This window comes from Ailuropoda melanoleuca, chromosome 1 (assembly GCF_002007445.2).
Source record: "Ailuropoda melanoleuca isolate Jingjing chromosome 1, ASM200744v2, whole genome shotgun sequence".
Lineage (NCBI taxonomy): Eukaryota > Metazoa > Chordata > Mammalia > Carnivora > Ursidae > Ailuropoda > Ailuropoda melanoleuca.
The window spans coordinates 162,399,456-162,426,882 of record NC_048218.1 but is presented as its reverse complement, the minus strand read 5'-3'; the positions used below and the strand labels follow the sequence as shown (position 1 = coordinate 162,426,882).

Below are 27,427 nucleotides of genomic sequence, written 5' to 3'. Positions count from 1 at the left end.
AGTGAAACCATATGGTAATTGTCTTCCTTTTCATTTTAATGGTATCTTTTAAAGTAGAAAGTTTTAAATTTTGATAAAATCTAATTAATCAAATTTTTCATTATGCTTCATGCTTTTTATGTCTTATCTAAGACATCTTTCTCTAACCCAAAGTTGCAAAGTTTTTCCTTATGTATTATTTTAAAAGTTTTAAAATTTTAGCTCCTACTTTTAGATCTATGATCTATTTTGAGGTAATTGTTGTTTATAATGTGAGGAAAAAGATGATGTTCATTTATTTGCATATAAATATTCGATTGTTCCAGCAACATTTATTGAAAGGACTATCATTTCTTCATTGAATTACCATGGTGCTACTAATAAAAACCAGTTGACCATATATATATTGGTCTCTTTCTGGGCTCTATTCTGTGACACTGATCTATATGCCAATACGACAATGTTTTCTTTACTGTAGGGTAATAGTAATCCTTGAAATCAGGTTGTGGAGAGCATAAAATTTTCTTCTTTTTTAAAACTGTTTTGGTTAGTCTAGGTTCTTCATAAATTTCAGTATCAATATGTCAGCCTGAAATTCTGACTGGGATTCTCCTGAATCTACAGATCAGTTTGGGGAGAACTGACAATGTGAACAGTACTGAGCCTTCCAAACCCTGTATGTATGTCTGTATATACGCCTTTACAATTCAGCAATTTTTTTTTAGTTTCCAGTGTATAGGACTAGCACATATTGTTAAATTGACCCCTATTTCTTTAACTAGTATATAAAAATACAACTGATTTATGTAGACTGAGCTTGAATCCTATGACCTTGCTAAACTCACCTGTTAGCTCTAGGCTTGTTTTTCTTCCTACTGATGAATTCTTAGGATTTTCAATATAAACAATAATGTCGTCTTTGAATAAAGATAGTTTATTTTTTCTTCTTCAATCTGTATGCCTTTTATTTATCTACTTTTCCTTGCCTTTTTGCACTAGCTAGTACCAGTTCTGTATCTGGTACAAAAGTAAATGGAAATGATGAAGGCTGAACAGAAGTGATCACAGAAAGCAAGCATTCTGTCCTCCACCATTAATTATGATGTTAACTGCAATTTTTTTAATAGATGTCCATCGTGTTCAGGCAATTTTCTTCTAAGTTTACCAAGTTTTTATCAGGAATGAATGTTCGATTTTGTAAAATGCTTTTCCTGCGACTAGTAGCACAATCACATGACTTTTATCATATCAACAAAATGGTGACATTTATTGGTTTTCAAATATTAAGGCAGTCTTGCATTTTTGAGACAAAACTCAACTTGATAATGGGGTATTATCCTTTTTGTATGTTGCTGGATTTGATTTGTTAGTATTATCTTAAGAACTTGAAGTCTATGTTCATGAGGGGTACTATTTTGCAGTTTTCCTTTCTTGAAATGTTCATAGCTGGCTTTGCTATTACGGTAACACTAAGCCTCATAAAATAGTAAATGTTTCCTTCTCATCCTCTTTTTCTGGAAGAAATCAAGTGGAACTGCAAATATTCAGTTTAAAAAATATAGAGCTATTCAGGTTGTCTATTCTTACTAAAGCCTTATTAGGCTTTAGTAGTTTGTCTCTTTTAAGGAGTTAATCGGTTTCATCTAAGTTGTCATAACTATTGTCATAAACTTGTTCATAATATTTCTTATTATGCTTGCAATGTCTGTTGGATTTGTAGTGATGTCCTCTCATTTCTGACACTGGTAATTTGGGTCTAGCTACAGGATTACTGATTTTATTGATATATTTAAAGTTACACTGACTTTGTCTATTTGCCTCTTACATGTTTAGTCTTTTATTATTTACTTTCTTTCTGCTTATTTTGAATTTAATTTGCTCTTCTTTTTCTATTTTCTCAAGGTGGACGCTTTGATGACTGATTTACATATTGTTCTTTTCTAATAAAGGAATTTTCCTCCAAGCATTGTTTTGACATATATTTTCATTTTCATTCAATTCCAAACATTTTTTTTCTGTTTCTTTGTGATTTCTTCTCTGCCCTATGGCTATTTAGAAGTATACTGTTTAATTTCCAGATACTTGGGGATTTTTCAAATAACTCTTATTGAATTTTAGTTTAATTCTGCTTTAGTTTCACAGGTCTGCTATAACAAACTGGGGTGAATCTGCCCAATGTACTGTGTAGTATGAGGACTCTTTGACTCTGTTGTGGGAATGCAAACTATTCTCCATACTTTGTGATCTCTGGAAATTGTTTGGCCTACTGTGCTTTCCAGGGGATCTTCTCTGGAACTCTAGAAGCCTACTTCATACCTATATAGGTCAGTGCTCAGTCAAAGATTTGAGGGTAGATCTCCAGAGCTCTTTCTGTGTTCAGCTTCCCCTCCCTGATATTTTGCCACACAAATTCCAGTCACCTCCATCTCCCCAATCCCGACCTCTATGAAGACTACTGGCCTGTTTGTATTTCTTTTCTTTCCTGCAGCCTGAAAACTATCCTCAATTTCATAATGCTCACTTTATTTGTTTCCTTTCTGACAGGGATCATGGTCCTGTGCTCCCTACTATCCCATGTCTAAAGATGGTTTCCCTCCCCATCCCATATTTTGCTAACTTGTGATGGTAATTCAAGACTATTTTTTCTTCCTTATGGCTTGGGTGAACTTTATTCATTCTTGTAACTTTACTTTTCGTGGTACGCTAGAGATTTCAGTATGCATCCCTGACTTTTTATACACTGTACGCCATTTCTTCTACCACTTACTGAACAACGAAAGAATCTTACAATTGTTTGACTCATTAAGTCACTCCCTCCTTTTAGGCTATCATCTTCCCATATTTCACTATTATACATGTTATAAATGCCCCAGGACATTGTTATTATTTCATTTTAAAAGTCAATATTATATTTACCATTAGTATTCCTGTTCCTTTGTCATTCTTTCTGCCAGAATAACTTCCTTTTGCATTTCTTATAGAGTAAATGGAGATTATTTTTCTCAGATTTCATTTGTCTAAAAGTAAAAATCTTTATTTTGCTTTCATTGCCAGAAAGGGAATTTAAGGTTGGCAGTGCTTTTATTTCAAAACTTTAATGATCTCAGTGCACTGTTTTGACATATATAGTTCCTGTTTTTTGTTTTGTTTTGTTTTTAAGATTTTATTTATTTATGTAAGAGAGGGAATGAGAGAGAAACAGCATGAGAGGGGGTAGGGTCAGAGGGAGAAGCCGACTCCCCGCTGACCAGGGAGCCTGATACGCTACTCATCCCAGGCCTCTGGGATCACACCTGAGCCGAACACAGTCGATTAACCAACTGAGCCACCCAGTGCCCTATAGTTCCTGTTTTACTGCTAACCATTAGGCTTACTGTTTCTCTTTAAAAGTATTCTTTTCTGGTTACTTTACAAATATTCACTCTGTCTCTGATTTTCATGAATTTGACTATGTTGTTCAAAGTATGTTTTTCTTTATATTTCTCTTGCAAGAAGATTCACTTTGCTTCCTGGATCATCAGTTGATGCTGTTCATCAGTTTTGAAAATTCTCGGCTACTGTGTCTTCAACTATTTCTTCTGTTCCATTCCCTTCTTCTCTCTTTCTGGGATACCAATTACATGTATATCAAACCTTCTGAGTATGCCTCCTATTCTCTGTTTTTTCCATACTTGCTACTGAGTTTCAGTTTGGATGCTTACTACTGGACTGTCTTTAAATTCATGAATCACCTTCTCTGCAATGTTTAATCTATTAACCCCATCAAGTGAGCTTTTAATTTCAGATATTATATATTTGAGTCCTTGAATATCCATTTGATTGTTTTTTAAAGCATAACTAACATACAGTGTTACATTAGTTTCAGGTGTACATTGATTTGACAAATCTACACATTACTCAGGGCTCATCGTGGTAAGTACAGTCACCACCTGTTACCATACATTATTTCAATATCTTTAACTATATTCCCTATGCTTTTAATCTCCGACTATTTTTTTTACAACTGAAATTTGTACCTCTTAATCTCCCTTATCCATTTCACACATCGCCTACCCACTGCCCCTCCAGCAACCACCAGTTTGTTCTCTATATTTAAGAGTCTGTTTGTTTGCAGTACTACTTTAAAAAGCCATGAAATGAAAGCAACCCAAGCGTTCATTGACAGATGAATGAATGAAGATGATGTGGTATACTGGGACTATGCCAAAGTAAAAAGCTTTTGCAGTGAAGGAAACCATCAACAAACTTCAAGGAAATGTGCTGAGTGGGAGAAGATATTTGCAAATGATAGATCCTATGGGGTTAATATGGAAAATATATAAAGAACTCAAACTCAACATCAAAATAAATAAATAAATAAACTGATTTAAAAATGGGCAGAGGACTTGAATAGACGTTTTTCCAAAGAAGGCATACAGATGGCCAACAGACACAGGAAAAGATGTTCAACCTCACTGATCACCAGGAAAATGCAAATCAAAACCACAATGAGATATCACTTTACACTTATCAAAATGACTAGAAGCAAAAAGACAAGAAATAAGTGTTGGCAAGGATGTGGAGAAAAAGAATCCTTGTGCACTGCTGGTGGGAATGCAAACTGATGCAGCCACTGTGGAAAGTAGTATGGAGGTCCCTCACAAAATTAACAGAAATACCACATAATCTAGTAATTCCACCACTGGGTATTCACCTAAAGAAAACACACGTGCTAATTCAAAAAGATATATGCACCCCTATGTTTATTCCAGTATTAGTTACGATAGCCAAAATATGGAAGCAGCCCAAATGTCAATGATAGATTAATCAATAAAGAAGATGTGGTACATATACAACGGAATATCACTCAGCCATAAAAAAGACATAAGATCTTGCCATTTACAAACACGGATGCACCCAGAGGGTATTATGCTAAGTGAAATAAGTCAGACAAATACTGTACGATTTCACTTCCATGTAGAATCTAAAAAACAAAATAAACAAAAAACAGAAACAGACCCATAAATACAGAGAACAAACTGATGACTGCCAGAAGGGAAGCAGATAGAAGGGTGGGCAAACAGTTGAAGGGGAGTGGGAGATACAGACCGCCAATTATGGAATAAGTCATGTGGACAGTGTAGCATGGGAACACAGTCAATGGTACTGAAATAGTGTTATATGGTGACAGATGGTAGCTGCACTATTGGGGAGCACAGCATAATGTACAGACTTGTCAAATCACTATGCTGTATACCTGAAACTAATATAACATAGTGTGTCAACAATATTTCAAAACAAAAATGTTTTAAAAAGATGATGGGGGGGGGCACCTTGGTGGCTAAGTTGGTTAAGTGCCTGACTCTTGGTTTTGGCTCAGGTCATGATCTCAGTGTCATGGGATGGAGCCCTGAGTGGGGGCAGTGCAGAGTCGGTTTAAGATTCTCTCCCTCTCCTCCACCACCCCCGCTCTGCCCCTGCGCATGCACACTCTCTCTAAATAAATAAAATCTTTAAAAAAAGATGATGTGGTACACGTGTATATATACATACATCTATACATATACACAAGTACATGATGGAGCATACATACACACACACAATGGCATATTATAAAAAAAAGAATGAGATCTTGCCATTTGCAATATATGGATGGACCTAAGGGGTATTATGCTAAGTAAAGTAAATCAGACAAAATTAAATGCCATATGATTTCACTTATATATGGAATCTAAAAGACAGAACAAATGACCACTTGATTGATTTTGATTCTAATTTTGATTCTATTTTCTAATAATATTTTAAATGTCTTCATTTTCCCTTTCCTTCTATTAAAAGATATTAATACATTATTTTAAAATATTTGTTTATAAACTCTAATAAAAGGATCATCTATGGAACTGCTTCTGTTACTTTTCCTCATGATTATTAGTCACATGTTCCTGTCTCTCCATGTGTCTAGCAACATACGCCTCTCTGTTCCCTCAGAAACTTAACCACTTTTCTCTACCTGTTACACTAGGAGTGTTGGCCTGCTGTGACTCAATATCTCTTTTTTGGAAATAGAAGTCTTCCTTTCCTCCTGGGATTTCTTTTCTTTCATTGTGGGAATACTAAGCTATCATTGTTTCTATTTATTGAGAAGCTGTTTGAATGGTGGATACTATTGGTTGATTCTGTTCTTAATTTCATTTTTTAAAAAGATTTATTTATTTGAGAGAGAGTGTGTGCATGAGTGGGAGGGGCAGAGGGAGAAGGAGAGAGAATCCCAAGAAGACTTTGTGCTGAGCCCTACGTGGGGCTCAATCTCACCACACTGAAATCATGACCTGAGTCAAAACCAAGTTGCACACTTAACTGAATGTGTCACGCAGGTGCCCCCTTAATTTCATTTTTATCATCAGAAGATTACACTAGCAGCTGAGCTGCTCAAAAGTCATTCAGCCATTTCACCTTTTGAGAATAATGAACAAGATAATCCTCTATAAGGCCAATATCGATGGCACAAAAGCCAGAACAAAAATAATTTTTTACCCACAGAAATTCTTAGGAATACACATGTACATAAAATCTGTGCTACAGTAGAAAGAGCACAGAATTTGAAGAAAGAGGGGCACCTGAGTGGCTCAGTTGTTAAGTGTGTCTTCGGCTCAATGTGTGATCCCGGGGTCCTGGGATCGAGCCCCGCATCGGGCTCCTCCACTGGGAGCCTGGTTCTTCCTCTCCTATTCCCCCTGCTTGTTTTCCCTCTCTCACTGGCTGTGTCTTTCTCTGTCAAATAAATAAAATCTTAAAAAAAAAAAAAAGAATTTGAAGAAAGAAAACCTAGTCTAAAGCTCATCTCTGTCAATTTTCTAGGACAGTGACCTTAGACAAATAATTCTTCTACTTTGATTTTCAATTCATTAAGCTGTTGTGAAGACAAAACAATACATTTTAAAGACCTCTGTGAATTATAAACACGTGGTAAGATGTCTTATTATCTCATTTCTAAATCTACAGATCAAAGACGATAAATTAAATAAATATGCAGACATGGGTGTGTAATAGATATTGACAATAAAAACTGACAACCAACATTATGATATCAAAGGAAGAGTCAAAAACTATTTTAAAAGTACCAATTAGAGCTAAGGGTGAGCTAGTTAATACAGGCTTAAATAGTCCCCACATATTTCAATAGACCCTGAAGCCATTACTCTATCTTGACATTTATGACAAGAAGCTTCAATTTGAAAATAGAGCATATCCTATAATATTACTATTAAGATAAGGAACTATCTATAAACTTTGGAAAAACTGCAATCGAAAATGACTAAAATTGGGGCACTTGGATGGCTCAGTCAGTTAAGTAGCTAACACTTGGTTTCAGCTCAGTTCATGATCCTGGGGTCCTGGACAGAGCCCCTCATCACTCTGCTTGAGGATGCTCTCTCTCTCCCGCAACCCCGGCTCACACTCATGCTCTCTCTCTCTTTCTCAAATAAATAAATCTTTAAAAAAAATGACTAAGATAAAAATTCCTGTTGAGTGATATACAACTAGATCCATTTTTACTTAGGAGCCAAATGTTTTATATCATGTGATCTTAGAATAAGTTTATGAATATAATGAAGAATTTGCATCAACTCACTTTTACAATGGAAAACTTTGTAAAAGGTATGATTTTTCACAAGTGAGAAGATAAAATTGTGATTAAAAAACGATTATGAGAGAGGGCGAAATCAACATACTAGAAGAGCAAAAAGCAAATGGAAAGACGACTACATGAAGGAAAGGCCACAGAAGGCATGTGGCACAGGTTTCTGAAAGCGAGAATCATTTGAAGGAATTCCGAAGCATGGGACAGCAGGGTTGTGAAGTAGTTAATATACCAAGCTCTAGTGATGTTTATAAAAATTAATACAGAATACAGTATAAGTGAAAAAAACTGGACTAAGAATAGTTGTAAAAGTGTGTTTACGGATGAGATAGACTACTAGAGAGTTGATTACAGAAACAGACTTAAAATATCAAGGTTATTCAAGAGAAAACAAGATTTCAAAAAGTACTAGATATAGGAAGTCAAGAACCAAAATGAAAAATAGGTACACAGTCTAATATAAAAGAATATCAGTATTTTACAGTTGCTGAAATGGAGATAGTACTAGGATCTTTTTCATAAGTCCTGTTATAATATGACTGTTCAGTTACAATTTCCCTAAAACTTAAATGTGTTAGGCTAAAACTAAGAGTTATTTTATCTTGTATTTAAAGTCAGCACAGAAGAGGCAAAAGTGGTCTAATTTTCATGTGCATGAAGATTTCATTATGTGATTAAGTGTTATTATTTGCTAACTAAGCCAAAGACATATCAAGTTCTGAAACAGTAATATCTGAAAAGACCTCTGTAAAGACAATTTTAAAAATAATTTAGTAAGCTTATGAATAAACCACTATACCTTAGCAAGTGATTTTACAATAGGATTCTCCATAATCCCCTTGAGGAAAATTAGGTCTATTTCTTCTGCTCCCGTAGATGAGGGCAGCTCCGTAAGGTTATCCAACACTTGCTGCATTGCTGCTGAGATAAAAGCAATAAAATAAAAAAAAAAACCAAAAAAACCACAACAACCAAACCCTTAAATTCCAAGCCATTATGAAATACAATATAAAATAATATTTGATATGTTTAAAATAATTCAAATAAAAAGACATTAACAATACTCTTTTGAAAAGTCATGTTTTAAAAAATTGAATTGTTAAATGGTAAGTTTCAAATTGAATTCCCGTGAATTAGGAAGACATGTTTTCATACACAATTTGGGCTTTATCAGACTACCTTTTATACATACTTACCACTTTACACTTGCTTTATATTTTTTAAATTTAAAACATTACTCAAGAAGAAATACAAAATTTTAATAGACCTATAAAAAAGTAAAGAGATTGAATTAGTAATCAACAAACTTCCCACAAGCCCAGAACCAGATGGTTTCACTAGTAAATTCTATCAAACTTTAAAGAGGAATTAACACCAGTACTTCACAAACTCTCCAAAAAAAATAAATAAAAATAAAATAAAATAAAAATAGAGGAGGGAATACTTCCCAATTATTCTATGAGATCCTGATACTAAATCCACAAAAAGGTATCACAAGAAAATTATAGCCAATGTCCTTTATAATACAGGTACAAAAATCTTTAATGAAATACTGGCAAACTAAATCCAGCCATATATGAAAAGGATTATACACAATGACCAAGTACAACTTATCTCAGGAATGAAAGACTCGTTCATCAAGAAATGAAAATCAATCAGTGTAATACACTGTATTAACAGAACAAAAAAACAAAACAACTACATGGTATCTCAATGGGCACAGAAAAAGCATTGAACAAAATCCAAAACCCTTTTCATGATAAAAACATTCAACAAACTAGGAAGAGAAGGGAAATTCCCTGAACTTGATGAAAGGTATCTATGAAGAATCTATAACTAATCTCATATTTAATGGTAAAAGATTGGATACCTTCCCATTAGATCAGGAACAAGGCAAGGATGTCTACTCTTGCCACTTCTACTCAACATTATAGTGGAGATTCTAGCCAGGCGAGTTAGGCAAGAAATAAAAGGCACTGGAAAGGAATAAGTGAAACTATCTCATTGTGCAGACGACGTGACCTTGTATACAGAAAATCCTAAGAAATACACAAAAAAATTTATTAGAATAAATGAGTTCAGAAAGGTTGCAGGACACAAGATGAAAATACAAAAATCAAACATATTTCTAAATACTTGCAATGAATAATCTGAAAATGAAATTATGAAAACATTCTTTTTACAACAGCATCAAAAACAACTAAATAATTAGGAATAAATGCAACAAAAGAAGTGTAAGATTTATACACTGAAACTATAGAACATCACCAAAAGAATTAAAGACGACTAAAATAAATAGAAAGATATCCTATATTCATGTATTGGAAGACTTACTATAGTTAAAACGGCAAGACTACCCAAATTGATCTACAAATTTAATGCAATCCCTGTGAAAATCTCTACTGCCCTCTCCCCCTTTTTGGCAGAAATTGAGAAGCTGATTCTAAAATTCATATGGAAAATGCACTGGCCCAGAATAGGCAAACAATCTTCAAAGAGAACAAAGTTAGAAGACTCACACTTAATTTCAAAACTGACTAAAAAGCTACAGTAATCAAGGCTGTGTGGTACTAGCATACAGAGAAACATAAAACCTAAGAGTCCAGGGGCACATGGGTGGATTAGTCGGTTTAAGCATCTGACTCTTGGTTTCAGCTCAGGTCATGATCTCATGGTCATGGGATGGGAGCCCTGCATCCGGCTCCACACTCAGCAGGGAGTCTGCTTGAAGATTTTCTCCCTCTGCCCCTCCCCTCACTCTCTCTAATTAATAAATAAATCTTAAAAAAACAAACAAACCCAAAAAACAACTTACAGTTCAGAAATAAATCTATATATTTAAGGTCAACTGACTTTCAACAAGGGTGGCAAGACAATTCAACAGAGGAAAGAACAAGTCTTTTCTTATGGCACAACAGAATATGAATATGCAAGAGAGTGAAGCTAGACTCCTACTGCATTCAATATCATAATCTTAATATTATTCAGATTAATTTTATTAGTTTTATCTCCTCTTTATATTTCTTTGGAATAAGTCTATTAAAATGCAATTTTTAATATTTTTAAATTTTTATTAAAATAAAATATAAATGTTAAAAGTCAGACTGTATCTTCTAACTGGCTTATAATGAAATACAGCAGTTATCTGTTCCATACTGTCCTCCTCCCTCCCAACTTACACTACTCTGCACAAGTAACTACTTTGAATTTGTTATAGTTAATCACATCTGTATTTCTGGATAATTTACTAATATTGTTTCTTTCTCTTTTACCCATTTTAGACAATATCTATTTTCTGTTAGACTACTAGAGGGTTAAGATTTTACCTTCCTCTTTATCCAGATTGGCAATTTTTAATAAAGTCAACATATGGGAATCCTACACATTTTCCCCCAAATGTTCCAACAAACTTTTCACATTTCTGTAATTTTTCCAAATGCCCAAGAATTTTTCCAACACTCTGTCAGACCTATTCCCTGACTTCTACTCCTGAACTCCCTCCCAAAGTATTTTTCTCTTGTACTTTAATCTGGACAGGTTCATCTGTAGGCCTCCTAGTCACTCTGTGTAAATGAGTGACAATTCTGAAAGATGTGAACAGGAGAAAAATGTGCACTTAAAACAAAGAGAAGGAAAACCCATACTGGGCTAAAATGAAGAAAGGAGACCTAGAAAATAAAGAATACAAACAAAGCCTATTTCATAATTTTGTTTGGGACCCAATGTGTACCTTTCAGTGGGTCAAGAACAAGAGAATCAATAATCTTTAGACATATGTTTATCCTGTAACTATATAGTTAGCTCTACTTCTCACGACGGCTTTTTTCTTTTCTTTGATGATCTACATTTGTCTCTATTTTTAACTTTCATTATGAAAAATTTCAAACATTTATAAAAGGGAGACAAAATAATATAATGGACCCAATACCTATCAGCTCTAACAACTAGCAACTCATGGCAAATTCATACCCCCTATATACTCTTTATTCCATATAACTTTAAAGCAAATCCCAGATATCACATTTCAGTATATATGTCTAAAAGATCAAGGCTCTTTTTAAACAATGTAACCAAAATACTGTAAGCACACCTAACAAAATAACAATTTAATATCACCAAATTGTTATGCTGAAAATCTTTTTATTTTTTATTTTTTTTTAAAGATTTCATTTATTCGACAGAGAGACAGCCAGCGAGAGAGGGAACACAAGCAGGGGGAGTGGGAGAGGAAGAAGCAGGCTCATAGCGGAAGAGCCTGATGTGGGGCTCGATCCCAGAACGCCAGGATCACGCCCTGAGCCGAAGGCAGACGCCTAACCGCTGTGCCACCCAGGCGCCCCGCTGAAAATCTTTTTAAAACACACCTTCTATATTTGTTCTTGAGGTACTTAAATTTTTATATTGGTGCTTAATTAACTGGGAAGGAAAGTGGTGGAGGTTGTAAAATATACCCTTAGTTATTTAAAAGATCTTCCTAAGTTGTTATTGATTCTTGTTTATATGAAATTTAATTAAACACTGATAAGTCTACCAAATATCCCATGTTCTGGAAAAGGGATTTTGAATATTATAAAGTTGCCAAGCATTCCCAAACTAATCAGTACATTTAACGGAGTTCTAATCAAAATACAATAGACCCTCCCACATGTTTTCAGGCCAAGTCTGGCTTGTTCTTCCCCCATTAAGGAAATGGCCAGGGAGCTCCAAGAAACCTGGGCTGATGAGGCAGGGGAGCAGGGAAAACCAATGCAGTTCTGCACAGGTTGGGGAGGTCACAGCATCTGGCAGTAACTGGCTGTCCAAGGCCAACGTTGTGGTGGTGAATGTCTACAGGAATCTGGTACACGCAAGCTATTCAGTTTTAGGAAAAAGCAAATCATGTGTTTTACAAGGAAATCTTGAAGGGGACCTCATGTCCCTTTGGGACCCATGCCCGCAAAGACTTCAAAGAGGAGACTGATATTCTACTATTCAAACTTTAGGATATCCGGTATGAACCCCAGCTCCTTGGGGATAGTGATGCAAGGCTGCTACAGCTGGAAACCCAGGGAAATCAGAATTGTTATAATTGTCTGTCTAGGATGAAAGTTCTGGATGCCATCCATGCTCCTGAGATCCCATTTCAAGCTGAGGATGACATCCCTGTTTCTTTATGGGCATGAACTTCTACCCCTAGCTACTAGATCTTTGAATCACTAGTACTCCTTTCAAGGGGTTCTCAAAGCTTTCACTATACCCTATCCCTACTGGATGGATGAGATGGCCCATATGGGACAGGGGTCTGTAGCCAGAGAGAACACTGTTCTATCAGGAGACCCTGACCAAACTGGCCACCATGGCCAAGACACAGAGTGGGAGCTCTCAGCAACAACAGTCAGCAGCTGGAGACCTAACGCTATCTCCTAAAATCTCCCCAACAACCACCAGGTAACATACCTCCTCTGCAGTTAGAAGAATAAACATGCCAAGCACCTGCTTGAAGAGCTTTAAGGACACTGCTACAAACTTCAGAGTACTCTCTGATGGAGCTGATGGACTCTCACTGAAGACTGAGCCAGAGAGACTGCAGTGTGCTTGCTGGGAAGATCCAGACTGGCCCAGCCAAAGACTCGTTGAGTCCAAAGCTTCTAGAGCTCATGCCTAAAGGATCATTCCCCAGGCCTTTCTAATGGCCAGTTTGAGAACATTCAGTAAGACTTTGTTTTCCCCTGATGGCAATATTTTTCTGGAGTTGAATTCAGATGTTATTCTTAACATTCCTGTCAAACCTTCCTTAAAATCCTTGTTTTTCTTCTTGGTTTTTTTTTTTTTTTTTAGATTTTATTTATTTTTTCGACAGAGATAGAGACAGCCAGAGAGAGAGGGAACACAAGCAGGGGGAGTGGGAGAGGAAGAAGCAGGCTCATAGCAGAGGAGCCTGATGTGGGGCTCGATCCCATAACGCCGGGATCACGCCCTGAGCCGAAGGCAGATGCTTAACCGCTGTGCCACCCAGGCGCCCCTTCTTCTTGGTTTTGATCATATTTTCCATTCCCTGTTCCATGCTATTTAATCCAAAAGGTGAGAGTTGGGATGAGGAGATTTAGTCTCTTCCATGTCTTCCCCTTCTTACGTGGCTGATGGGAACCATCTGGGTTTGGGGCATTTCAGAGTTGCCCCAAACCCAGTAGGAAAGGCAGACAGGGGATGGTCTGGTGGGGACAAACTGCTGGGGAAATTGGTGAGGCAGCAGGTGTATATGGAGCAAATTACCCTAGTGCTCCAGTTACACCAGGATTTGGAAACACTAACACAACTTCCCTGACATGCAAGGATCTGCTCTAACACTATCATTCCATAGTCTGTCATGAACAAAATGAATAATGTTCTGACTGGGCAGAATCCCTTTCTCCCTCATGTATTGGGATGCTATGGGGCAGTGTGAAGGAATGGTTTCCTCTAAATCAATTCACTAGTCTAACTTTATAAGTTAGTTACCTAATAACATGAACTACTCAAAAAACACAACTTTTTTTTAACAAAATTATTCTAAAAGCATATGAAAAAATAAATGAGAAAATTAGAGTAATGAGAATAACCCTATAACATATTAAAACATAAACTAAACCTATCAACTCCAGTATATGTAAAAACTTAATATATAAAATAGGAAGCTCTCTGTAGTGCCAGAGAAGCAAAGTGTCTCCATTTACTTAGAGATTTCCAGGAAGAAAAGAAAATCCCAAAACTCAGAAGGTAAGTTTCCTGTAAGTTCTACTCCTCCCTCCATAACGATAACTATAGGATGGACTTTTCATTAAGAAGCTAGGTTAAATGACATATATAAGTGGTATCCTTATGTGAGAGAAAAATTAATATACTTAATCTAGATTGTTCATTTACAAATCAAACAAATAAAGACTCATCGAGCACTTACAAAAACTAGTAGCATGACTATGACTCACCAAATTCAACAAACAGAAGCATTAACTGCCAATGAAACAAAAATTACTGGGGGTGGGAGGAGGAAAGAAAGAGTAAAAGAAAGAAAGAAAGAGATTAAATTATAATGTGCAGGAAGATCAAAATGAAAAATTCTCCCACTAGAAAATTTCCTCGAAGTATAAAAAAACAGCTGTGGATCACAAAAGACCAAAATTTACAAGGTGATGGGAAATTCATAAATAGAAAAAAGGAATTAATAAAAGGGAAAGCAGAAATCAATTTAAAAAAACCATAATTTGATCAATAAGCTGGCTATTTCAAAAGATCAATAAAAATAGAAATGTTTGGCTAGTCTGATTAAGAAAATGCACGAGTAACACTGGGATGCAATGAGAAAATAATTGCGGTCATAGAGAAGATTAAGAAGAATGTAATAAACTTTATGTTTAAAATCTAGTCAAGTAGAGAGTTTCTAAAAAAATGTCAACTACTGAAGTTTAGGAGACAGAAATAGATCATGAAAGAAGAAACTGAAAAAGTTTTCAAAGATCTACATTCTTAAAAAGACACTAGTCCAGGAAAGATTTAAGAATAAGTTCTACCAGGGGCTCCTGACTGGCTCAGTCGGTACAGCATGCAACTGTTGATCCTGGGTTAATAAGTTTGAGCCCCATGCTGGGTGTAGAGAGTACTTAAAAATAATAAAATCTTTAAAAAAAAAAAAAAAGAAGAAGAAGAAGAAGAAGAAATTCTATCAAGCCTTCAAGAACTACTAGACATTTTTAAAAGAAAACATAGAAAAGATTGAAAGCATTCCAACTTCTTTGTAGATTTCAAAACTCAATAAAAAAAGAAAATTAGATATTAAACTCACTTATGAGCATATAGGCAAATATCTTAAACAACACATTAGCAAATTGAATCTAACAAGGTCTTAAAAAATAACAATGGAAGTAGAGTTTATCCTATGTAAAAATGATTCGACATTAAGATATATATAATGTAATTTAATATATCATAGTATAAGAAAAAAAAACTATCATCTCAACGCTTTGAATACAGTACATCAAATAAAATTCAAAACTGAATCCTAATCGAAAAATCATACCATAGTAAGAATAGAAGGAAAACAAACTCATTTTATACCAGAATCTATATGAAACACCATGCTTAATAAAGAAAAGGCAAAAGCTTTACCATTAAAATCAGGGACAAGACCAGAACACCCACTAAGACCACTACTTTTCAAAACTATATTTAAAGTTTTTTTTTTTTTTAAGATTTATTTCTTTATTGTGTGTGGGGGCGGAGGAGCAGGGCGAAAGACAGAATCTCCAGCAGACTTCCCAATGAGTACAGAGCCCAATATGGAGATCAATCTCATGACCCTGAGATCATGACCTGAGCCAAAATCAAGAGTCAGACGCTTAACCAACTAAGCCACCCAGGTGCCCCTAAACTGAAAGTTTTGATCAAATGTTAAAAACCCCACAGATGAATGTAAATAAATAAATAAATAAATAAATAAAGCCACTGATGATAACTATCTACTTGGAAAAGTCTCAAGGAATCAGCTGAAAAATTATTTAAATTAGTTAAGAGTTTGGCTAAGTGACTAGACATAAGAGCAATAAAGAAAAGAAACTTTCCTAAATAATAGTTACAACCAATTAGAAAACATCATTCCTGGAAAAAAAAAAAAGATATCCCATTCACAATAGCAACAAGATCTACAAGTAAAAATAATGCTAAAATAAAAATGTTCATCCAGACAGGTATGAGAAAAACTATAAAACATTATAAAGAAGATTTAAAATAAGTAATGAAGAGACTATGTTCTGGGAGAGGAAGATTCAATACTATAAAAATGTCAATTCTCTCCAAATTATTCTTTAAAAAAATGAATAAATCCTAATAGAAATCCCAATAGGATTTTTTGTAAAACTATTCCAAAATTTACTTGAAAGAGAAAATGGGTAAAACTAGCGAATAATTTTAGAAAAAAAACCACAAATATAAAGGAGTTGCCTGTGTTATCAAGTATAAAAACAGTATAAATTAAAATAGTGCAGTACTGGCATGGCAACAGACAAATCTTGAAAGATAGGAGCTAACCAGGATTTAATATATGTTAAAGGTGACATTTCAAATCAGTGTGGGTAGGGTTCAGTTAAATATGGTAGAATGACTACTTGAGCTTATATTCTTTCCCTTGAGAACCTCTATTAATACAGTAGCATAGTATTAATAAAGGTATAGCCCCACAAAAATAAAGAGAAAAAAATTGGACAAAAAAATAGCAGGGGCACCTGGGTGGCAGAGTGGTTAAGCATCTGCCTTCGGCTCAGGGCGTGATCCCGGCGTTATGGGATCGAGCCCCACATCAGGCTCCTCTGCTATGAGCCTGCTTCTTCCTCTCCCACTCCCCCTGCTTGTGTTCCCTCTCTCACTGGCTGTCTCTATCTCTGTCAAATAAGTAAATAAAATCTTTAAAAAAAAATAGCAAAAATATTTGGAACAGTAGGAAAAGAAACTTAGAGCAAAGGTAGATACTACCTCCTAAATATTCGTGGAATCCAACAATTTCCTTCCATCATCCCCTCNAATAGCAAAAATATTTGGAACAGTAGGAAAAGAAACTTAGAGCAAAGGTAGATACTACCTCCTAAATATTCGTGGAATCCAACAATTTCCTTCCATCATCCCCTCATGAGTCTTAGCCATCATCATTTCTTTCACAGACTACCACAATAGCCTCTTGTGCATGTGTGTATGTAAGTAACTGAAATGTAGATTTTATGGCCCATATGCCATTTTAATACAATACTAGATTCAATCTGCACAATCCTTTACGGCTTTAGTTATAACAACCTAATCCCTGTCCTGATGCAAAGTCCTCCCTCCACTTACCACCACATATGCACAACCACTTTTGTGTACCTAATTCCTACTCATCCTTCAGGAGCAGAATTTCTATGCCCCGATTACGATAAATTTTCCTAATATATATTTTCATAGTATTCTTTACTTTATAACTCTGATAAACCTATAATTATTTTGGTATTTGTTTAATGTATAATTCTTTTCTAAACCCTAAGTCTAATAAGCATGGAAACTGTATCTGTCTTGTTCAAACCTATATTCCCAGCAACCAGCCCACAGTCTGGAACATCTTAAGTTCTTCATAATACAGTTTCAATCACAAAAATGTAATATTTTTCTCTTACTAAAATCAAGAACAGTTTTAAATTATATATTGTTATTTATGAACAAAACATCTGTGCAATACTGGGAATTAGCAAAATGTGGTGTAGTTTACAAAGCAATAATCTTAAAGCTACCAACTTTCCACAAATTATATAATAAGCCATAAAGATAGAAATGTTTTCTTTCAGTGCTTAGTCTACTAAAATGGCTTTTTCAGTAATTCTTACATATAAATATACTTCTAACTTTCTATAATTCAGTACATAAGGCAAATGTAATAAAATAAATGGTATTTACCCACTTACATTGTTCCAAAAGCTCTTTAGAATTGTTTTATGTAAGCATTTCTGCCCAGTTTTAGAACTATAACTAATTAAATGAGTTATTCTTAATAAATTAGGCCTCGAGCCTATTTTAATACAGAAAATCCGCTGTAACCACATTTGGTGGTATATTCATTCCCACTTGACTCAACAAACTAGATTTCCCATTGAAAATATGACAGATAAGTTTTCATAGATGTTAAAATTTGTTTCTGTTGTTATATTTTGTAGAGAAAATAACAATTATTTCACCAGAACCATGCTGGATAATTTATAAAATTCCTCAAATGAAAAACAAAATCTCCTTCTATGTGCTTTTGGAAAGATTTAAAGCATAATTTTAAAGGAGATATTTAAAAGTCATTTGGACTACTTCTAATGTAGGTGCAACAGAGCAAAATTCTTTTTAAAAACATATTTCTGAGAAATGATACCAAAAAAACCTACTGAAATTTGGATCAAGTCACGTTTCTTTAAATTTAAATTGTGACACAACTATTTTCACACAACTGATTTAACCATCACAGCAGAGTTCATATGAATCATTAATGTTAAGTTGGTAACACTCATTTTCCATAAAATGATAACATACCGGTCAATATCTTAGCTCTCACACTAATATCTTGAAATTCTAATTTAGTTATAGTAACAGTGAATCAAAGAACTCTGAATGTGCTCAGCTAATTTAATCAACATTAGCTGAGGGCTTATAGGCTAGGTATGATGTTACCTGCCGAAGAGACTGGAGGCATACTCTTCAAAAAGTCAAACTAGTAGACCAAGACGTGTAAACATGTGTATAAGGCCTGATGATGATAAAAACACTGTGAAGGAACTGCAGTTAGGTGATAATAACATAGTGGTTAAGAGCCTGGACTTAACCACTTAACTAGTCCTAAAAAGGTGAGCAAATGACTTAACATCCCCAAGCCAGTTTCTTTCACCTGTTAAGTGGAAAAGGACAATAATATCTAACTCACAAAGTTGTTGCTGCTAAAGAATACATGGAAAACTCCTAGAACAATACCTCCTAGTGCATTATTAACATTGAAGGAGTACAGAAAAGGAGTAAAATGTTAAGTCTTTCTTTGATGGTGATGACAGGATGATAAGATGGGAAACCAGGTAGATACCAGTGGAAGCATCCCAGTGGAAATGACCACAATGAGTTGACCCTACTCAAAATCTTGAATTTATGATCAATATTTAAAGTCTCAAAACAAAATATGGAGTTGTGTTTCCCAAAGCATTCCTAGAGAAAATCTAAGCTGGGAGTCAACAGAAGTACAGACACAGTGGAGGGGCAGCCATTCAGAGCAAATAAGGAACCTTATATACAAGAGCATTCCTTCTAGCCTAAGTACCACACATTTCTTTGCAGAGACAGTGGTGGGTATTCTGCATGGGAAGGCTTCCTAACACAGACGTTGGGCCTGAAAAAAGAAGCACAGAAGCTGAGGTAAATCTGGTTCTTCATAATGGGACACTAAAGGAGAAGGGGTGGAGGAAAGGCTGCTGTATAGGAGGGAATACACTAGTACACAGTATTTCTCAAACAGGAAACTATTAGCATTTGGGGAACAAAAATTCCTTTTGGCCCAGAACTGTTCTCCACCAAATGCCTGTAGAGCTCTACATTTATTATGACAATCAAAAATTCCCCTTACCACATTTCCTAACACTTCTATGGATGATACCACCTTCTCCCCTTCTGTTCTTCCAACAGAAAAGCTTGCACTAATATCTTGTATCTCCAGGATAAATTCTTCCTTCTCAATTTAGCTTGTTCACCTGCTCTTTGCCTACAAATCTGAAGGAGAAGCCTGCTTGAGGACAGGCATATCTCTCAGCCCCCACTCACGACCTCTTATTCCATAGAAAGCGGGGGCAGGGGCAGGGTCAGCCTGTATACTACAGAGGAAATTCTCATTAGATATATATTCTGGGTTGGGGCGCCTGGGTGGCACGGCAGTTAAGCGTCTGCCTTCAGCTCAGGGCGTGATCCTGGCATTATGGGATCGAGCCCCACATCAGGCTCCTCTGCTATGAGCGTGCTTCTTCCTCTCCCACTCCCCCTGCTTGTGTTCCCTCTCTCGCTGGCTATCTCTATCTCTGTCAAATAAATAAATAAAATCTTAAAAAAAAAAAAAAGATATATATTCTAGGTTAATCAACCTAGTCCTTCACTTATAAATATAAACCAACTGCTACAGATGACCAGACATCTAAAGAAAACATCAAGGACAGTGGACAAAGCTGAACAAAACTAAGGGGAATCAGATGGTGCTAAGAATAGAACTTAAAATTTTATTAGCATACTCAGAGATGTGAGAGGCTATTGCATTCATAAAGGAGCAGGGCACTAAGATGGAGCAAATGGGGCACCTGAAGAATAAGAAAAAGTTCCTGGCAGTTAAAAATATTGTCAAATTTTTAGGTGTGCCTTGGTGGCTCAGTGGGTTAAGTGGCCAGCTCATTGGTTTCGGCTTGCGTCATGATCTCAGGGTCCTGAGACTGAGCCCGATGTTGGGCCCCGCACTCAGTGCAGGGTTCTGCTTGTCCCTCTCCCTCTGCTCCTCCCCCTGCTCTGTCTCCGTCCCTCCCTTTCTCTGTCTCTCATAAATAAGAAGTCTTTAAAAAAAATATTGTCAAATTTAGAAAAATCAAACAGTAAACTAAATGATAAGACTGATAAGGTCAAAACTACAAATCCAGAAAATCAAGTTAAGGTAAATTCCTAAATGCAGAACAAAGATGAAAACATGGAAAACACAAGAAAAAACACATAAGCAAGTCTAATAGTGCCTATGAGGAGTTTCATAAGACAAGATCAGAAACAAGGATGAAGGGGAAATAGTTGTCAAATAGAAGAAAATGTCCCTGTGTTTAAATGACATACAAAACTTCAGAATGAAAGGCTTTCCAAGCACAGAGCAGCTGAATGAATAAGACCCATATCTGGAAATATCTAAGTGAAATTTCAAAATGCCAAGGATTAAAAGGGGGGTAAGTGGACATTTCCAGAAAGAAGAGTTATGTAAAAGGAACAATAATCAGACTTGCATGCCATTTATTACTGGTAATATTGAATACCAAAAGATAATAGAGTAAAAATGTCAAAGTTTTGATGAGAAATAAGTTTTTAAAAATTGTTATTTTTTTTAAAAGCCATTATACATTCACACACTTCATATACATAAAACGTGTGTGTGTATACACATATGTGGTAAAAGAAAGTTTAGCTATGTTTCCAGTTTTTTGTTTGTTTTTAATTGAACTCTACCTTCAATGTGGGGCTTGAACTCACGACCACAAGATCAACAGGAGCATGCTCTACCGAATGAGCCACCCAGGCACCCAAAAGAAACACAAAAAACAATCTCCTCCTGCAAAGAGATTTCCTTTCTAGCCCTCCAGACAAAATAGATGCCTGTATTTAAATATATCCTTTTTTATTTATATGAATGGGATTGTTTTATTAATATCTTTGTGATCTTTCCATACAGAGCTCATTCTTTTCAATATATCTAGTACTTCCCTATATGGATGCATCAAAATTTATTTAGTCTAACATCTACTGAAAGATATGCAGGTTGCTTCCATTTTTTGCAGTTACAATCAATGTCACAATCAGCATCTAAATATCTATATCTACACACACACACATACACACACATTAGTGGATGTACCATAAGTGAATAAATAAGACAAGAATTGCTAGGTCAGAAGATACGTGATTTTTCAATGTTCAGATACTGTGAAACTGTTCTTTAAACAGGTTCTATCAACTACATTTCCATCAAGAGGTCCTCATTTCATTATTTGTGTTAATAATAATGAATTACCTTATAAAGACATATCAATATAAATGCTGAGAACACATGCAGCAAAAGGAGTGCCTGTAAACAGAATTAAATTCTGAATTTTAATCTCACTTTTCTCCAACATGGCACCAAAAAAATTCTAACTATGCATTTACTTCCTTATCTGTAAAATATAAATAACTTTGATCCAACTCATAAGGTTATACAACAAAATTAAAACTACTCACCTACTAAAACATGTAAATGCTAAATATTGTGTTAGCTAATATTCTGCAATCCAATCTGTTCATCTCTCATGGTTGACTACTGCTAATTATTCAAAGTATCAATGAAAAACAAATCACAGCAACACCAATTTATAATTTTTCCCACCTCAAAAACAATGTGTTTTAAAAAATTAAAATAGTTGAGGGCTTTTTCCTAATTTTATCATTTTAACTGACCACCTTACATCTTGTCATCCTCTGACAAGTTTAATTCAGAAAGGAAAGTGAACTATCATTTGTAATGAACTTGTCAATATTCCTGTTCTAAATCAAGTGTCTTACAAAAGCAGCTAGTGTAACTTTCTGGCATTCTTAGAAACAATTTCTTTCTCCAGATTTTTATTTAAATTCCAGTTAACATGCAGTGTAATATTGGTTTCTGGTGTAGAATTTAGTGATTCATCATCTCCATACAACACCCAGAGCTCATCACAAGTGCCCTCCTTAATCCCCATCACCTATTTCACCCATCCCCCGTGTCCACCTCCCCTCCAGTAGCCATCAGTTTGTTCTCTATAGTTGAGTCTGTTTCTTGGTTTGCCTCCCTGCCCCACCCTGCCACGTTCATCTGTTTCTTAAATTCCACATCTGAGTGAAACCCTATGGTATTTGTCTTTCTCTCACTGACTTACTTCACTTAGCATAATACTCTCTAGCTCCATACATTTCGTTGCTAGAAACAATTTCCTATTATGGGTAATGCTTTAAGAAAGAAAACCCCTCCAAAAACAAAAACCAAAAAAGGTAGCATCTGGAGATTATTTTCATTAAATAAAGAATTCTGCACTGATACCTCCCCTCCCCACCATCATGCTTAAAATTGTTTTACTTCCTTCTGGCCTTTATGGTTTCTGCCGAGAAATTCACATTCATTTAAATAGTTCCTCTATTAGTGGTTTTGGCTTTCAGTATTTTTTTTCTTTGTCTTGTTTTCAGCAGTTTGATTATAATGTGACTAGGCATGGATTTCATTGGGCTTATTCTGTCTGAGGTTTGCTGAACCTCTTGAGTCTATAAGGTTTATGCCTTTCACCAAATTTGGGAAGTTTTCAGCGACTATTCAAGTATTTTTTTCTCCACAGTATTTTTTCTTTTTTTTTTTTTTTTTTGCTGTATGTCTGATTAAACAAAATGTCAGATGTTCTGGTATTATCCCATAGGTCCCTGAAGCTCTGCTTATTATTATTATTATTTTTAAAGATTTTGTTTTTTTGACAGAGAGAGTGAGCACAAGTAGGGGGAGCAGCAGGCAGGGGAGAGGGAGAAGCAGGCTTCCTGCCCAGCAGGGAGCCCGATGCAGGGCTCAATCCCAGGACTCTGGGATCATGACCTGAGCCAAAGGCAGACACTTAAGGAATGACTGAGCCACCCAGGCACCCCTCTGCTCATTATTTTATTCAACCTTTTTTCTCTGTGTTCTGTTGATCTCTAAGTTCATGGATTCTGTGTCATCTCCATTCTGCTACTGTACTTGTCCAATGAGTTTTTTGCTACTGTATTTTTCAGTTCAAATTTTCCATTTACTTTTTCTTTTTCTATTTCTTTACTGAGACATTCTATATTTCCATTCATTTCAAGAGAGCTCACCCTAACCTGTTGTGTTGTATTTATAATAGCTGCTTTAAATCTTTCTCAAATTATTCCCACATCTGTGTCATCTCAGTGTTGTATCTGTTGACTATCTTTGCCCATGTGAGTTGACATTTTCCTGGTTCTCCATGTGCTATGTCATCTTGGAATGTATGCTTTATATTTTTAATATTATATTTTGAAATTGTGTCTTGTTGAAATCTTATGGAGAGTGTTGATATTTTTGTGGTAGCAAGCAATTTACTCAGTTGACTGCAGGCCTCAAATTCTAACTCTCTGAGGTACTACTGCCATTTTTAGTTTAGTCTTCCACGCTTAAATTCACAAACAAGTGTGCAGGTAAGTTTTCATTTCTCTCCAGTAAATACCTAGGAGCGAGATTGCTAGTTCACATAAGTATACATTTAACTTCATGAGAAACTACTAAACTGTTCAAAACCTTCACAATGTTATTTTGATCTGTCCCACATATGTACCACCTACTAGTAAGCCTGGGACTTAGGTGGTGGTCTATCAGCATTTCAGGGCTCAACATCTATGTATAGTCTTTAGGGTCAGATCCACACACACACAGCTCAAGGGCGAGCCCAGGAGTGCACAAACAACTGTAAGGAGTCTCTTTCCAGGCCTACTCTCTCTCTATAAATTTGCCCGGTATTTCTAGCTCTCTGTAATGCTCTTTTTACCAATGCTCTGGACAGAAATAGGGGCTCTGTTTAACCCATCCTGCCATATACTTCCTACAACCACAACTCCTTCAATGGAAGAGGAAGGTTTCCTCCCTTGAAGTCAGAGTCCTCTTGGCTGTTGCAGCTGCTTCAACACTGCTGACAAAGGATTTCCTGGGAGCTGAGGTGCAAGAGAACTCAGAATAAGAAAAAGAGGAGAGAGATTTCTGCACTCTATCTTGTTCTTTAAACCAGAAGTAGAAGGTTTCTAAAGTTCTCTCTGTTCATTCTAATGCCAACTTTTTGGGTTTGAGGATAGTTGGTAGGAGATACCAAGAGGAAAATAGAGTAAACTCACCACTGATTCAGTGGTATTTAAATTTCTGGTTGTCTTCTCCAACCTGCCCGCTACTATTGACTTTTTAGTCTACAAATAGCTACTCCCGTATTCAGGCCAATTTTTATAGCTGCATTCACTGGGAGAGAGGGTGTAGCATGTTTACTCCTTCTTACTGGAACCCTTTTAAGTTGTATTTTCCACCAAATCTGGGGTGGTTTGGTGCCATTATTTCTTTAAATATTTTTTCTGTCCCTTTCTCTCTTTCCTGTCTGGAACTTGCATTACATGTATGTTGAAATGTTGGACATTGTCCCAAAGGTCTCTGAGGCTCTGTTTACTTTTCTTCCCATCTTTTTTCTCTCCCTGCTTTGGATTGAGTATCTTTTCTTTATCTTCACATTTTCTCTGCCACCTCAAATCTGTTGAGCCTAGCCAATGAATTTTTTGTTTTAATTACTGTATTTTTCAAATCTAAATTTCTATTTGGTTCTTTTTTAATTTGTTTCTCTATTGGGATTCTTTATTTGTTGAGTATTATTAACATACCGTCCTTTAATTCTCTTAACATATTTCAAATAGCCAATTTGAAGTTTTTGTTAAATTCAACATCATGTTCAGAGTCCATTTCCATTGACCATTTTTCCTGATTACGGGTCATATTTCCCTGGCTTTTTTCTTTTCTTTCTTCCCTTTCTTTCTCCATGTCCAGCAGTTTCTGCTTGAAAACAGAATCTTTAATGTATTATAGTGACCGTGCATTCATTTTATTTTTCAGAGTCCTTGGGTCTTTTCTAGTAATTCATCTGGATTTAAACCACAGAATCTGCTTCCCTCCATGGTTCGCAGTTGGGACATACGCGCTCAGTTTTTTTTAATTCTCATTTTTATATTTTAGACTGGTTTTCTAGGAGTTGTGCCTATGTCTGTATAGCTTAACAGTTAACTAGTGACTTGGGCAAAGGTTGTGCTCAAATATCTCAAGCCTCTAAGATTTTCACCATCTGCCAGCTGGTTTGTGTATAGAGTGGGGAACGGATTCAAACTTACAGCCAGTTCTCTACTCTCCCTTGCTTTGAACTTTTTGCCAGGCTCCCTCAGGTCTCCCCTCCACATATGTGGTTTCCCAGGCAACCAGAGCTGTGTGGAGAGCTTATCTTAGCCCTTCTGTGGCTCTCTCCTTTCTAGGATTTCCCTATGAAATTTCTACTGGTCCACTGCTCACCCCAAACCAGGTCTACAACCTTGAGCTAGCAAGGCAGTAGGTCTTCTCTATTTTTAACCAAATCTACTGCTTTTCACCAGCGAAGTCATAGGTTTTATGTCCTCTCCCCTATTCCCTGAATCACATCACTCCTCAATTCTGTCAGCAAAGCTGCTGGTTTTCTGTTAGCCCCAACCTGCTAAAACTTTAGCTCTCACCAACTGAGGGGGCAGAGGGGTACTGGGAGGGTATCTGGGAAGAGCCCAGGCATGAAGGCCACAGACTCACACTGTTCTCACCCCCAACCCCTAACAGCTGTGCAAGATCAATTTTTTAATAGACTTTGGTCAATTTCTAGTACCCCTAAATGGCTGTTTTTGATGATTTTGTCCAACTTTATATTTACTTTTTGCAGAGGGCAACGGCCAGCCTCTTCATGCCCCTATTACCAGAATTCAAGTAATGTTTTTTATAACATTTTCAAAGTTTTAACTGTACTAAACCTTCATTGTCACAACTTATTATCAAGTGAAAAAGATCATCAAAATTGGTAATATTGCCTCTAATGAGGCAATTTTTTAGGATGCTCATTGTGACATTATTCAAAAACATAAGAAGAAAACAGAAAGAACCTTTAATGTTCCTTAGGAGGGGAGTGGTTAAATACCCATCTTATGAATGACCTGCAACAGTTAAAAGAACATGATTTTACACATACTAACATGAAAATGCTCTCCAAAACATATTTTTCTGTAGAAAAAAACCAAGTGCAATATTTACAGAAATGAAGCACACAAAACTGTACTTTATATTTTCCATAGGTATAAACATGTTAATATACAGGAATAAGTCTAAAAAGATATAAAACAAGGTATAACAGGTATCACCCCTGGGGAAGGAGCAGAGATTGAAAGAAGGTTTAGTTAAAAGGCTCCTGGCTCTATCTGGTAATTGTTACAAAATTAATATACTTATGTATACCTGTGTAACAAAACAGTAACTTAAAATGGGTTGCTCTAGCTATGAATTGTATATTTGGAAAGTCATTATCATGAGGGTTCCTAGAGCTTTCTACACATACCCATAAGGATTAAAGAAAGCCACTTTACCTAATAAAATTAAGTACTATTATCTACAAGATTTTATTAGGCAAAAATGCTTAGCCACATTCTTCTACTTAAGAATTTGCCAAAGATAATCTCCTCATAGAGAATACTTCCTCCCTCAAATATCCTGTGCTTTGTGTATTAGTTTGTACTTTTTATCATGAATTTCTTTCCTAGTAAGCCATTTCAGGCTATGTCACACTAAATAATACCTTTTAACAACTTTAACAGGCACGCTTTAAGTTACAAGGCTTCTTTAATGCCTACAGGTAAGAATTACAGTAATGAAACTCATTAACAATTACTCTTAATTCTTTAAATTTCATCTTACAAATCAGATTATTTTTTCCCCCAAACATTTTTACCCTAATCACAACA

At 35.8% G+C, this 27,427-nt stretch overlaps 1 protein-coding gene across 5 annotated transcripts in view; it reads right to left on the bottom strand.

The window, feature by feature from the left end:
* MPP6 (membrane palmitoylated protein 6) overlaps positions 1–27,427 on the bottom strand; it is a 109,479-nt gene that overhangs the window by 55,058 nt on the left and 26,994 nt on the right. For 4 of the 5 annotated variants that reach the window (XM_034669285.1, XM_034669297.1, XM_034669274.1 and 1 more), the window contains one exon: positions 8,400–8,518. In XM_034669285.1, coding sequence (XP_034525176.1) covers positions 8,400–8,516 — 117 coding nt within the window. In that variant the 5' untranslated portion in view covers positions 8,517–8,518. Of the gene's footprint in view, positions 1–8,399; positions 8,522–8,796; positions 8,842–27,427 lie in introns of those variants that run through there. The other variant, XM_034669284.1, reaches the window with a different exon arrangement.